Below are 12,870 nucleotides of genomic sequence, written 5' to 3' on the forward strand. Positions count from 1 at the left end.
GACGTGACAAAAACTTTATGACATCATAGTTATTTTTAAAGTAACGCAAATTTCTACATTTTTGCTTCTAAAGTGTTCATTTTAACAGAGAAAAAATTAAGCTGTGTATATTGCCAAATATGGTCATGACTACCGAAAATGAAGGAAATCTCCAATAGAACAAACATGACCAAAAACTAAACCCAGGATGGAGCCCAAGATATGACGGTTTGAAGCCATCCAACCATTTTGTAGATAGGGTCTCCCCCCTTAACGTAAATTATTTTTGAAAAATTGCGAGAGGAGCTGAGTGGCTGAGATGAATCACGCTTCCAGTTCGAGAGAAAGTTCCAGAGGCAGCGTAAGAGGACAAAAAAAAAAAAAAGACTGACGTCATATTTTTTTTGTTAGCACGTTAATTAATATTGTTTTTTTTTATTTTTTTTAGAATTACCTTCTGTTCCTTCTTTTCTCGCGAAAACACAGCGAATAACAAAAGAGTAAGATCAGTTATTTAACGATCATTGGATAAGGTTTTTGTGATATTTAGAACATTCATGGTCTAGTTAAGCGTTATCAACCCGAATCGAAGGCTGATATGACTTTTCGAAATCCAGCTTACAGTGATAAGTATGATATCACAAAAGTAGAATCATGGTAGTTATTTTAATATTCACCATTTTAAAAATCTAATGACTCGCGCCTAGACACTGCGCGGGAAGTTTTAAGGTTATACATTCACGGCACGCATTCACTACTTGGCTAACAGGTGATTAAGTAATCTGATGCTTGAAGATTATTTGGTTTGTTGTTGCGTGTGCTGATTTCCATAATCAGTTCTACGGACGTAGCCAATTCAATGGAAAAAGGCGATATCCAGAATTATCCAGAACCTTACCAATAACTTTAAATTGATCACCGATACTGGTTCGTAGTTTTAGAGACGAAATCATTATGCTTCTCCGGCTTCTTCTCATTTTTTTTTTTTTTTTTTTTATTTGCAGAAACTCACGTTACAAACATTAAAGGAAAAAAAAAAACAAACAAACAAACAAATAACACTAACAATACCTACACTACATACAAAATCTATACTGTGTGTATATATATATATATATATATATATATATATATATATATATATAAAAACTTAACAATACTACTAGTCCTATCATATTGAGTCCATGAGGATTATATTGGCTATATAAATTCGTTTACGTTCGTTTACTAACAGTCCTTACTAATAGACCTAAAGGTGTTGTCGAATTGCGCCATAGATTTATAAAGTCTATTATACAAACAAACAAATAACACTAACAATACCTACACTACATACAAAATCTATACTGTGTGTATATATATATATATATATAAAAAAAAAAAACTTAACAATACTACTAGTCCTATCATATTGAGTCCTGCAATGCGCCGGATATAGGACAATTTTATATCTTTTTTTATCAATTTTATTTCTTCTCATTTTGTTCCCTTGATTTATCGCGCTTTAATGCTCTTAACTATCTTTTCTATTTTACGATTGCTGCCACAACTAATTTTATAATGGATTTTGTTTTTCTCCGTTGAATGTACCGAACAGCCATGTGAATTTTTGTAGGCCAGTTTACAACTTAGTTGCGCGCTCTCGGCGATGTAAAGGTCGGGACACACTATGCGACAAGTCGCTGCAACATGTCGCCTGGTGTGACATATAAGAGCATTTTTGCGACAATCTTTGTCACATGTTTTGTCGTTGCAATAGGATTTTGTCGCTGCGACTTGTCGCCCAAAAAATTCGTGCGAGTGATTGCAGCGACAAAATGAGCAAAAGCAGCGTTGTCGCAGCGTGTGCATACCTCTGCGACAAGTCGCTGCGACAAAATATAAATTAACCAATGCGAGAGTGTCATGTATTTTCGCCATATTAGATTGAAAAACTAGTTTACATTTCCACTCTTCCAAATTCGCTGCGTGTGCACCGAACGAGCGCCTTGTTGCAGCGAATTGTTTTGAAGCACTACACACGGAGCGACTTGTCGCCCAGTGTGTCCCAACCTTTCAAAATAGGGGTCTTCTTTACTTCCTTACTTCGTGTTCACATTTAACCCTATTCAACGTTGCAATATAACAATGTTGCGAGACAAGTTTAAAAACGTTGCCCGTATTACTGGGCCTTTATTATTGACTGTTTAATCGCGCTGAGAGAAGGAATGAAAGTAAATTCTCAATAAACGTAGTTGCAAGTGTAAAATACGAGATGGCGTGCACCTTAGTCATTTTCTCCTTTTGTGCTCTAAGAGCACAAGACCTATCAGCTCTTTACGCAGCTGATCAATTACAATGTGCTTTAACAGAGGCTATAAACCTTTCTTGTTTATATTGATTACAGCCGAACGTCTCGCAGAACTTAAGAGAAGAGTGAATCCTTTGTTGGTGTATTGTAGGCGTTTGACTCAACACAGCAAGCCGTCTTCTAAAAGTCTTAAAAAGAGAACTAAAACTCTGAGAATTAACCAGAAAGGTGAGGGAGAGTAATTTTTTGTGATTCGTGAAATTAACAACTATTACGACCTTTTGGGTTGTTAATAAGAGCTGAAATGATCGCGTGCTAGCATTCAAAGGAGAGAACAAAAGGTTTGGAAAGGAGGTTTTTATTTTCACTGCGGTTATTGAAACGAAACAAAAATCGCCTATTTAACAGCCGTCACCATCTTTCAGAAAACAAGAAAAGCAACTTGCTGCAAAAAAGTGTTTCAATTGGCTTATTTGATTCGCATAAAGGAATTATAGTATTAAAATGCTCACGTTCGGCAAATAAAACACGTTAAGAAAATGAAGTTCAGTGTTCCTGACTTTTGGCAAAATGTCCAGCTAAAGAAAGACCATAATGTAAGATATCCAAATGTCTTACAAAGTTCGAGTAAGATTTTTTATGTCAGTAGTTTTTTCGGAAGGAATCGAAGGGGCTTGCGAAAAGCTATTTTGTTTCTATGTCAATAATCGGAAAACGTGATATCTAAAATTTCCCATTACATATTGTTCCGTGAACCGTGTTTCTTATTATATTCCGGATTATTTTTCCAACAATCCACCCAAAATTATTTCTTTCTTTTTCTAAACATGAAGAATGTTTCAGGTTTTGTTGTATGGAAAAAGTTCGGAAAATTTTCCTTTCGTGTCGCTACAAGAATTAATAGCGTTTATATTCCTGCCAACTCTATTTGTCGAAAACGCTCGAGGTGAATTAATAATTACTTAGAACGTCTTATGATAGACACCTTGAATCTTATTATATCTAATATTGCCTAACAATTAATCTCGCATTTCAATTTTTTTTTTTTGTTGAAACAACAGTCACCGGAAAAGAAAACACTTTCCGGCATTAGCGGCAAGTCAACAAATAATAGTCATTAAAACGAAAAGCCATAAAGTTTAATTCGACATCAAAACTGTAGATACATGATTATTTCAATAAAATTAAAATTTAAACTTATTTACGAAGGTGTACGAGATTATTTGACGTATATTTACTCAGGATTGTGAAAGACTTACACCTTTAATCTAATTGAAAATTGTAATTTGTGTTCGCTAATTGGAACATGACACAAACTTACGTATTAAATCGTAACTACGCAGTTAAACTTACTTACTATCGTCAAAAAGATCACGTAATGGTTTCATGTTTTAGATATTTTGATTGCTGTGTCGAATCTGGGTTAATGTTTATGGGTTGTATTCATTCCTGTAGCTAACCATTTGGAATGTTACTGACCAATAGATCTAGAGGACTTTGGATAAGCTGACTACATAGAAAAGAAAAACCCAATGAATGGAATATTGGTGGGTTGTTATTAAATTCATTTCTACGCAGTTAAACTGTAATTTTATCGGTGATTCTATCTGATAGGTGAGTGCAAGCTCTGATAAAACTTGAAACGGTTTTCACCGCTTGTGGAACAATACAGGATACGTTTCTTCTGGTGACAGTTCGTGATCGATCCAGAGCTTTGAGAACTTGGATGATTTCTGTTCACCCATCGATGAAACGTGCATCACTTACTAAATCAAAACAAAATGGCCAATTTTACTGACAACGAGAACCACACGTCTGCCAAAGAGTTCTTTTGCTCGGCGGAGTATACTGGACTACATATAAACATATTTATTTCAACATTAAACATTCTCATATCCATCACTGCATTTCTGGGGAACCTGCTGATCATTGTTGCTCTTCCAAAAGTAACGTCCCTTCATGTGTCATCGAGGCTTTTGTTTCGTTGCCTTGCGAGCACCGATTTTTGCGTTGGTCTAATTCTACAGCCTCTCTACATCACATATTTGATGTCCTCAGAATACTCCAAACGTTGTTACTATGTGGAAACCATTTCTAAAGTCCTTGCTGTAATTTTATGTGGAGTTTCATTGTTAACGTTGACTGCCATAAGTGTGGATAGACTTCTTGCACTGATGTTAGGGCTGAGATACAGACAAGTGGTAACTTTAAGGCGAGTTTGGGTCTTTGTAATTTTGTTTTGGCTTTCTAGTAGTGCTTCTGCAATGACGTACCTCTACAACTATTTTATAACTGTTGTTATCATCTGCACAGGACTGTTGGTGTGCATAGTTACCTCAACCATCTGTTACACGGAAATCTTCCTTACGCTCCGTCAACACCAATTACAAGTACAGGACAATGTTCACCAAGGACAAACGAACGAGGCAGGAACTCCACTGAATATTGCGCGATACAAGAAGACCGTGAACAGTGCACTGTGGGTGCAAATGACATTAGTATTCTGTTATCTTCCATTTGGTATAGCAACAATTGTAATTGGAGTCACCGATGACGTCACGATGCCTCTTGCCCTAGTTTGGGAACTGACATTATCTCTTCTTACGTTTAATTCGTCGCTTAACCCGATTCTTTACTGCTGGAAAATCAAGGGAGTAAGACAAGCAGTGAAAGAAACAATAAGAAATTGTTTTTGTTTATGTGATTAGTTTTAGCGTCAACTTAAACTGCATGTAACAAAAGATATGTTCTTATTAAAAAAAAATGAAACAACAAAGCAACACTATTTAATATTTCAATTTCTTGTTCTAAAAATAACAGGTTGATAACGGTTTATGTAATAAATTTTCGATGATCGCATTGGGATATCTGTACAGAAAGCAATATTAAATCAAGATGGTGCGCTCTCTTGATCTGAAACCAAATTCTTCCGTTAATGTTCCCAACCCATGAAGTCAAAACAAGACAACAAGTTCAGTGGGAGAAAAGGGGTAAGGGATGAAGTGCTCGAGTTGCCAATCAGAATCATCAATAGAAATCATGCAGGGTACATGTATCACAGGTTAGTTGGTTGGCAACGAGAGACTGGAATCCTCTCCTTCCTTTCAGGAAGCCCTAGTTCCCAAGAAACTGGGGTCCTAATCTCTAGGACCCTTGGGAACAAACACAACCACATGCCCTGGTTCCCAAGAAACTGGGGTCCTAATCTCTAGGACCCTTGGGAACGTTCCCAAGAAACTGGGGTCCTAATCTCTAGGACCCTTGGGAACAACCACAACCACATGCCCTGGTTCCCAAGAAACTGGGGTCCTAATCTCTAGGACCCTTGGGAACAATCACAACAACCAACAACAGCAACACTGCGGGGCCCCACTATAAGGGGAAAGCTGACCCTGTGAGGCTATGGGGCAAAAGGGCGAATGGTACAGAGCACTTCATCCCCTCCCGTGGTTTATTAACTATAAGAAAAGACAATGCTTAGTTAAGATGGTCTAAAGCTATTGAAGAAGTTCGGAAGAGACAGTAATCGAATAACAGAATGGTCGAGTTGATACATGCCAGCTCGACACTAAAGCTAACGGTTACATGTATATCAATATCTCAAAAGCAGACACATTGCTCAAGTCCAACAGCTCTAAGCCTGAGCTAGCATACAAAATGATAACAATATAAAAACAATGTTTCTGTAAGCAGGCATGCTGCTTAAGTCCATCAGCTCTAAACGTAAGTAAGCATACAAAATGGAAATAATAATTATTAGAATAATGTCTATAAATGCGGGCTTGCTTCTTTAGTCCATCAGCTATGGCTAACGTTTAAAAATAATAATAGTAATATAATAAACACCCTTAACATAGCCAGATATGTGCGTAGAACTAAAACATTGCCTACATTTTTACAAATACTAAGCTAAAAGAGAACCAAAGGGGGCTGGGTGGGTGGGAATTATTGTGAAAACTCTTTTAGGGAGCTCAGAGAATTTGAAGTAAAACTACTCAAGTCTAGATAAAACCGCATGGCCTTGATTGACATAATAGAAAAGGGGCGATGTGATTGGCCAGCCCGAATAGCGCATCACACTCAGAAGTGAGTTTGACCTTTGAATGTAACGCAAGAGTGATAGTCTTGCAGCATATTGCGTGACAGATCTGCGTATTTGAATAGAGTGATCTTATGACTTCTCTGAACTCCTTTCATGGTTGTCACATTAACTTTAATTTATATTACATGTAAATTGGCATTTATATTACATATAAATTTGCTTTAATGTTCCCAACCCATGAAGTCAAAACAAGACAACAAGTTCAGTGGGAGAAAAGGGGTAAGGGATGAAGTGCTCGAGTTGCCAATCAGAATCATCAATAGAAATCATGCAGGGTACATGTATCACAGGTTAGTTGGTTGGCAACGAGAGACTGGAATCCTCTCCTTCCTTTCAGGAAGCCCTAGTTCCCAAGAAACTGGGGTCCTAATCTCTAGGACCCTTGGGAACAAACACAACCACATGCCCTGGTTCCCAAGAAACTGGGGTCCTAATCTCTAGGACCCTTGGGAACGTTCCCAAGAAACTGGGGTCCTAATCTCTAGGACCCTTGGGAACAACCACAACCACATGCCCTGGTTCCCAAGAAACTGGGGTCCTAATCTCTAGGACCCTTGGGAACAATCACAACAACCAACAACAGCAACACTGCGGGGCCCCACTATAAGGGGAAAGCTGACCCTGTGAGGCTATGGGGCAAAAGGGCGAATGGTACAGAGCACTTCATCCCCTCCCGTGGTTTATTAACTATAAGAAAAGACAATGCTTAGTTAAGATGGTCTAAAGCTATTGAAGAAGTTCGGAAGAGACAGTAATCGAATAACAGAATGGTCGAGTTGATACATGCCAGCTCGACACTAAAGCTAACGGTTACATGTATATCAATATCTCAAAAGCAGACACATTGCTCAAGTCCAACAGCTCTAAGCCTGAGCTAGCATACAAAATGATAACAATATAAAAACAATGTTTCTGTAAGCAGGCATGCTGCTTAAGTCCATCAGCTCTAAACGTAAGTAAGCATACAAAATGGAAATAATAATTATTAGAATAATGTCTATAAATGCGGGCTTGCTTCTTTAGTCCATCAGCTATGGCTAACGTTTAAAAATAATAATAGTAATATAATAAACACCCTTAACATAGCCAGATATGTGCGTAGAACTAAAACATTGCCTACATTTTTACAAATACTAAGCTAAAAGAGAACCAAAGGGGGCTGGGTGGGTGGGAATTATTGTGAAAACTCTTTTAGGGAGCTCAGAGAATTTGAAGTAAAACTACTCAAGTCTAGATAAAACCGCATGGCCTTGATTGACATAATAGAAAAGGGGCGATGTGATTGGCCAGCCCGAATAGCGCATCACACTCAGAAGTGAGTTTGACCTTTGAATGTAACGCAAGAGTGATAGTCTTGCAGCATATTGCGTGACAGATCTGCGTATTTGAATAGAGTGATCTTATGACTTCTCTGAACTCCTTTCATGGTTGTCACATTAACTTTAATTTATATTACATGTAAATTGGCATTTATATTACATATAAATTTGCTACAAACATAAAAGAAATATATGGCGATAAGTGATGGGAATGATTTTTTTGAGTTTGGTATTAAACACGCGGATTTAAAATACTGAAAACATACACATAAACTCGTCATGTTAATGTTTGACGAGGTGACAAGCTGTAACCATTCTTATGACTTCATGTTACCTATCTCATCAACTTTAAAAAATGCTCGCTCTTTGCTTGCAAAGCTTGAATCAAACCCGAGCCTCTTGAAAGAAAGAAAGAAAGAAAGAAAGAAAGAAAGAAAGAAAGAAAGAAAGAAAGAAAGAAAGAAAACGCCATGCAAACTAGGGTAAAAAGAAAAGTACTAAGTAAAGAAGGCCCCTGTTTTTTTCAAAGGCCTCTAGTTTCTCTTCATATCGTTGAGAGCGCGAAATGACCTACAAAAATTCACATGGCTGTTGTGCAAATTCAATACAGAAAAAAAAAATAATTAAAAATTCACATGTGGCAGCCACCACAAAACAGAGAAAAGAGATGAGAGTATTAAAGCACGAAAAATCAAGACAGAAAATGAGAAGAACCTTGAAAAATATAAGGATTTTAAAAAATAAGGCCAAGTATTTGTGATCAATTTGAAGCTATTGGTAAGGTTCTGTATAATTCTGGATATCGCCTTTTTTCATTGGCTGCGTTCTTAGAACTAGTTATTGAAATCAGCACATGCAACAACAAAACAAATAATCTTCTAGCATCAGATTACGTAATCACCTGTTAGCCGAGTAGTAAATGCGTGCTGGGAATTAATAACCTCGATTGTTCACCTACGGTGTCGAGGCTTGATATTGATCAGGCTAGGTTTCTAAAAGTCATCCCAGCCTGTGCGTTTTGGGTGATAACGCTTATCTGGACCTTGATTATTCTGAATATCAAAAAGACCTTAACCGTTAAATAACTGATCGTACTCTTTGTTATTCGCTGTTTGTTGCGAAGAGAGGGGGCATGAATATTAAATATTTTGAATAATTTAGCTTAGAGTGTAAACAAAAAGATATGAGATCAGTCTTTTTAGGTCATCTTATGCTGTCTCTAGAACCTTTTTTCCCACGATCGGGAAGCATGAGTCATCTCTCACGCAACTGATCAAAACAATTAGCATTGCGAAAGAATATAGACGTTCCAAATGAGTTCTATTGATTACAGATGTTTGTCTCGTTCGACACGCATTTAAAGAGAATTCAAACCGTCGACTATTGCTGTATCACCGGTGTTGGTTCGACAAAGCAAGTCGTTCTTTACTGATCTTAAAAAGAAAATAAGACAAACCCTGAGTACTAAAGCAGAGAGGTGAGTGAGAATATTAACTTTGTAATCAGTGAAATTAATTACTAAATCAATTAGCTGCTATCAAAACCTTTTAGTTTATTATTACGGAGAGCAGCGTACTACCATTTAAAATAAGAAAAGTAGGTTTGTTTAGGGGGGGTTATTTCCATTGAGCTGCGTTGTAACACGCAAGAAATGGGAGTTGCTCGTAAAATCAACTCTTCCAATTGATTTGCTGCTAGCAAATTTGTTCCTCGAAATGTTCGATTCTCGTGAAAAATATACAGTGATTTTCACATTTAGCAAATAAAAAACAATAATGAGTACAAGTATGCGAGGGCAATTCCTACCCCTGTTACCTCATTGGCAAAAATGTTTGACTGCAGAAAGATCTTCATGTGAGAAATTCAAATGTCTTGTCATGATCAAGCAAAATATCTTAAGTCAGTAGTATTGCGTAAAGAAAGGGCATAGTGATCAATCGCATGCACATAAGTACATTTCGATTTTTTCTCAAAGAAAATGGACAAGGTAAAAACAGAAATATTTTATTACACAATATAACTCCGTAAAGCGTGTTTTTTGTATCTCACTATTAACTTTTGTTTCCACGAATCGACTCTAAAGCGATTGATTATTCTGATTTTTTTTAACAAATAAATGCAAATCTTCAATTTCGAGTTCGACATACTGAAAAAAGCGAGTATTTTCCGGTCAGAGCTGTTTGTTTTAAATCACGCTAAATGACATTAATAGTTTGGATCGAATAGGTATAATTTGTTGCATGGACCACATATAAAAAATTCCAATTAGATTAAAAGTGTATATCGTTCATAATCCTGAGAAAATATATGTTAAATAAACTCCTACTCCTGTGTAAATAATACTTAATTTTAATTTCACCAAAAAGGACCATGTAATATTTCTACAATTTGATGCCGAATTGAACTTGATTGATGTAACTATGCCGCCGATGAAAATCTTTAATTTCCGGTCTCAGCTGTTTCCAGAAAAAAGCTGCTAAATGTGACCTTATTTTTTAGGCATTGTTAATGATATATGCTTTTTGAATGGACCAGAAATTTAAATATATTTATTACTAGACTCAAAGTGTCTTACCTTCATTATGCTCGGTAAATATGTATTTAATGATTTCATTCGTCAAAATAGTATTACATTTTAGTTTTTAATTTCCGGTCACGGGCATTTAGGCATTGTTTATGATATATGCTTTTTGAATGGACCAGAAATTAAATTATATTTATTACTAGACTCAAAGTCTCTAACCTTCATTATGCTCGGTAAATATGTATTTAATGATTTCATTCGTCAAAATAGTATTACATTTTAGTTTTTAATTTCCGGTCACGGGCATTTAGGCATTGTTTATGATATATGCTTTTTGAATGGACCAGAAATTAAATTATATTTATTACTAGACTCAAAGTCTCTAACCTTCATTATGCTCGGTAAATATGTATTTAATGATTTCATTCGTCAAAATAGTATTACATTTTAGTTTTTAATTTCCGGTCACGGGCATTTAGGCATTGTTTATGATATATGCTTTTTGAATGGACCAGAAATTAAATTATATTTATTACTAGACTCAAAGTCTCTAACCTTCATTATGCTCGGTAACTATGTATTTAATGATTTCATTCGTCAAAATAGTATTACATTTTAGTTTTTAATTTCCGGTCACGGGCATTTAGGCATTGTTTATGATATATGCTTTTTGAATGGACCAGAAATTTAAATATATTTATTACTAGATTCAAAGTGTCTTTCCTTCATTATGCTCGGTAAATATGTATTTAATGATTTCATTCGTCAAAATAGTATTACATTTTTGTGCTGCCAATAAAAAATAATGTATATGATCACTTTTCTGGATGTCGTGATCTCTGAACGCTTGATTAATGCATATAGGTAATTTCTCGCCTGATGCCAGCCTCTTCGTATTTTCCTGAACAATATGCATCCAGAGGACTTGGAAATTGGGAGCTGAACATTGGAGGATATTGGAAACGTTGACTAGTAGAAAACCAAAAAAAAATAAACAAAACAAAATGGCCGGGAATATAAGAAGGTTGTTTTACCCACTTACACTGTAATTTTGTTGGTGATTTTATTTCAAATAGGGGACTACGAGCTCGGGTAAAAGTTGAGACGTTTTATACCACTGGCCGGACCAATAGAAGATACATGTCTTCTCCTGACCTTTCATAAGCTTTTAAAGGCTGGATGACTTTTGTTCGCTGACTGATCCCTGGAAACCTACATCATTTACTGATTCAAGACAAAAATGGCGGAGTTTACTGAAGATGGAAACCACACATCTACTCAAGCGTTCTTTTGCTCGGGCCTTTACAGAATACATCTAAACATATTTCTGTTAACATTGAATATTCTTATATCCATCACTGCATTTTTGGGGAATGTTCTGATCATTGTCGCTCTTCCAAAAGTGACGTCCCTTCATGTGTCATCGAGACTTCTGTTTCTTTGCCTTGCGAGCACTGATCTTTGTGTTGGCCTCATATTACAGCCTGTCTACATTGCCTATTTGATGTCCTCAGAAGACTCTTATCGTTGTTACTACCTTGACACCATTTCTAAAGTGTTTGCTGTTATTTTTTGTGGAGTTTCTTTGTCAACTTTGACTGCAATAAGTGTGGACAGACTTCTGGCCCTGATGCTAGGACTTAGGTACAGACAAGTGGTAACTTTGAAGCGAGTACGAATCATTGTAATTCTGTCTTGGCTTTTTAGCAGTGCCGCTGCAATGACATACCTTTACGACGACCTTATTACTATATCTGTCATCTGCATAGGACTATTTTTGTGCATTGCAACCTCAACCGTCTGTTACACGAAAATCTTCATTACGCTCCGCCATCACCAATTTCAAGTGCAGGACCATGTTCACCAAGGACAACTGAACGAAGAGAGAACTCCACTGCACATAGAACGATACAAGAAGACAGTGTCCAGTGCTCTATGGGTGCAAATGACATTAGTAGTCTGTTATCTACCATTTGGTATTGCAACAATTGTAGCAGGTGTCATGTATGAGATATATCCACCGACTCTTGCGCTAGTTTGGGAGCTAACATTATCTCTTCTTACGTTTAATTCGTCGCTTAACCCGATTCTTTACTGTTGGAAAATTAGAGGAGTTAGAAAAGCAGTGAAAGAAACAATCACAAAGTGGTTTTACTTATCAGGGTAGTTATAGCGTCAATTTAAAATGTAACAAATTCCAACAGCAAGTTTACCGGATGACAGAATGAACGGCAAGAATATTAAAACCGCATGCGATTGGTGGAACTGTGTGTCTAAGCTGCGTTCACATTAGGCCGAAACATGATTAGTCTGATCACGAATGAAACATGTTTCGTTGTGAAAAGTGTTCACATCAGGCAGTTTATTGCGCGAATCATGATTGAAACATGATTAGTCTGATCATGATTGAAACTACCTAACGAGGTAGTTTTAATCATGATCAGACTAATCATGTTTAAAAATGGCGGGCGTTTGGTGAGGAGGCGAGTGCCCAAAAGCTTCAAATTTGGGCCTTCTATATGATCAAATGTTTATTTAAAATATGGGCTAATAAAGCGGTACAATATGAATTATTGGTGATGGATAGAAAGCAGAATATTCGGCAGAATATCGCACGAAAGTTTACGACGGTGGCTACAAGCGGGCAGCATTGCAG

At 36.6% G+C, this 12,870-nt stretch overlaps 2 protein-coding genes across 2 annotated transcripts; both read left to right on the plus strand.

The window, feature by feature from the left end:
* The first annotated feature begins 3,635 nt into the window (after nt 1-3,635).
* On the plus strand, nt 3,636-5,075 carry LOC144667448 (adenosine receptor A3-like). Its single transcript, XM_078528865.1, has one exon. The coding sequence runs from the start codon at nt 4,051-4,053 to the stop codon at nt 4,975-4,977; it is 927 nt and encodes a 308-aa protein (XP_078384991.1). The 5' UTR covers nt 3,636-4,050; the 3' UTR covers nt 4,978-5,075.
* A 3,804-nt stretch (nt 5,076-8,879) lies between these two features.
* Nucleotides 8,880-12,457, plus strand: LOC144629126 (trace amine-associated receptor 9-like). The gene is made up of 2 exons (XM_078487322.1): nt 8,880-9,167; nt 11,291-12,457. Exon 2 carries the CDS (start codon nt 11,455-11,457, stop codon nt 12,379-12,381), a length of 927 nt encoding a protein of 308 aa, XP_078343448.1. The 5' UTR covers nt 8,880-9,167; nt 11,291-11,454; the 3' UTR covers nt 12,382-12,457.
* The last annotated feature ends 413 nt before the right edge of the window (nt 12,458-12,870 follow it).

The sequence above is a fragment of the Oculina patagonica genome, chromosome 10 (genome assembly GCF_052425735.1).
Source record: "Oculina patagonica isolate OP01 chromosome 10, crgOcupat, whole genome shotgun sequence".
Classification (NCBI taxonomy): domain Eukaryota; kingdom Metazoa; phylum Cnidaria; class Anthozoa; order Scleractinia; family Oculinidae; genus Oculina; species Oculina patagonica.

Bases quoted from the DNA above. Each gene is read 5' to 3' on its own strand.
- LOC144667448 (XM_078528865.1), top strand. From the start codon at position 4,051: ATGGCCAATTTTACTGACAACGAGAACCACACGTCTGCCAAAGAGTTC.
- LOC144629126 (XM_078487322.1), top strand. From the start codon at position 11,455: ATGGCGGAGTTTACTGAAGATGGAAACCACACATCTACTCAAGCGTTC.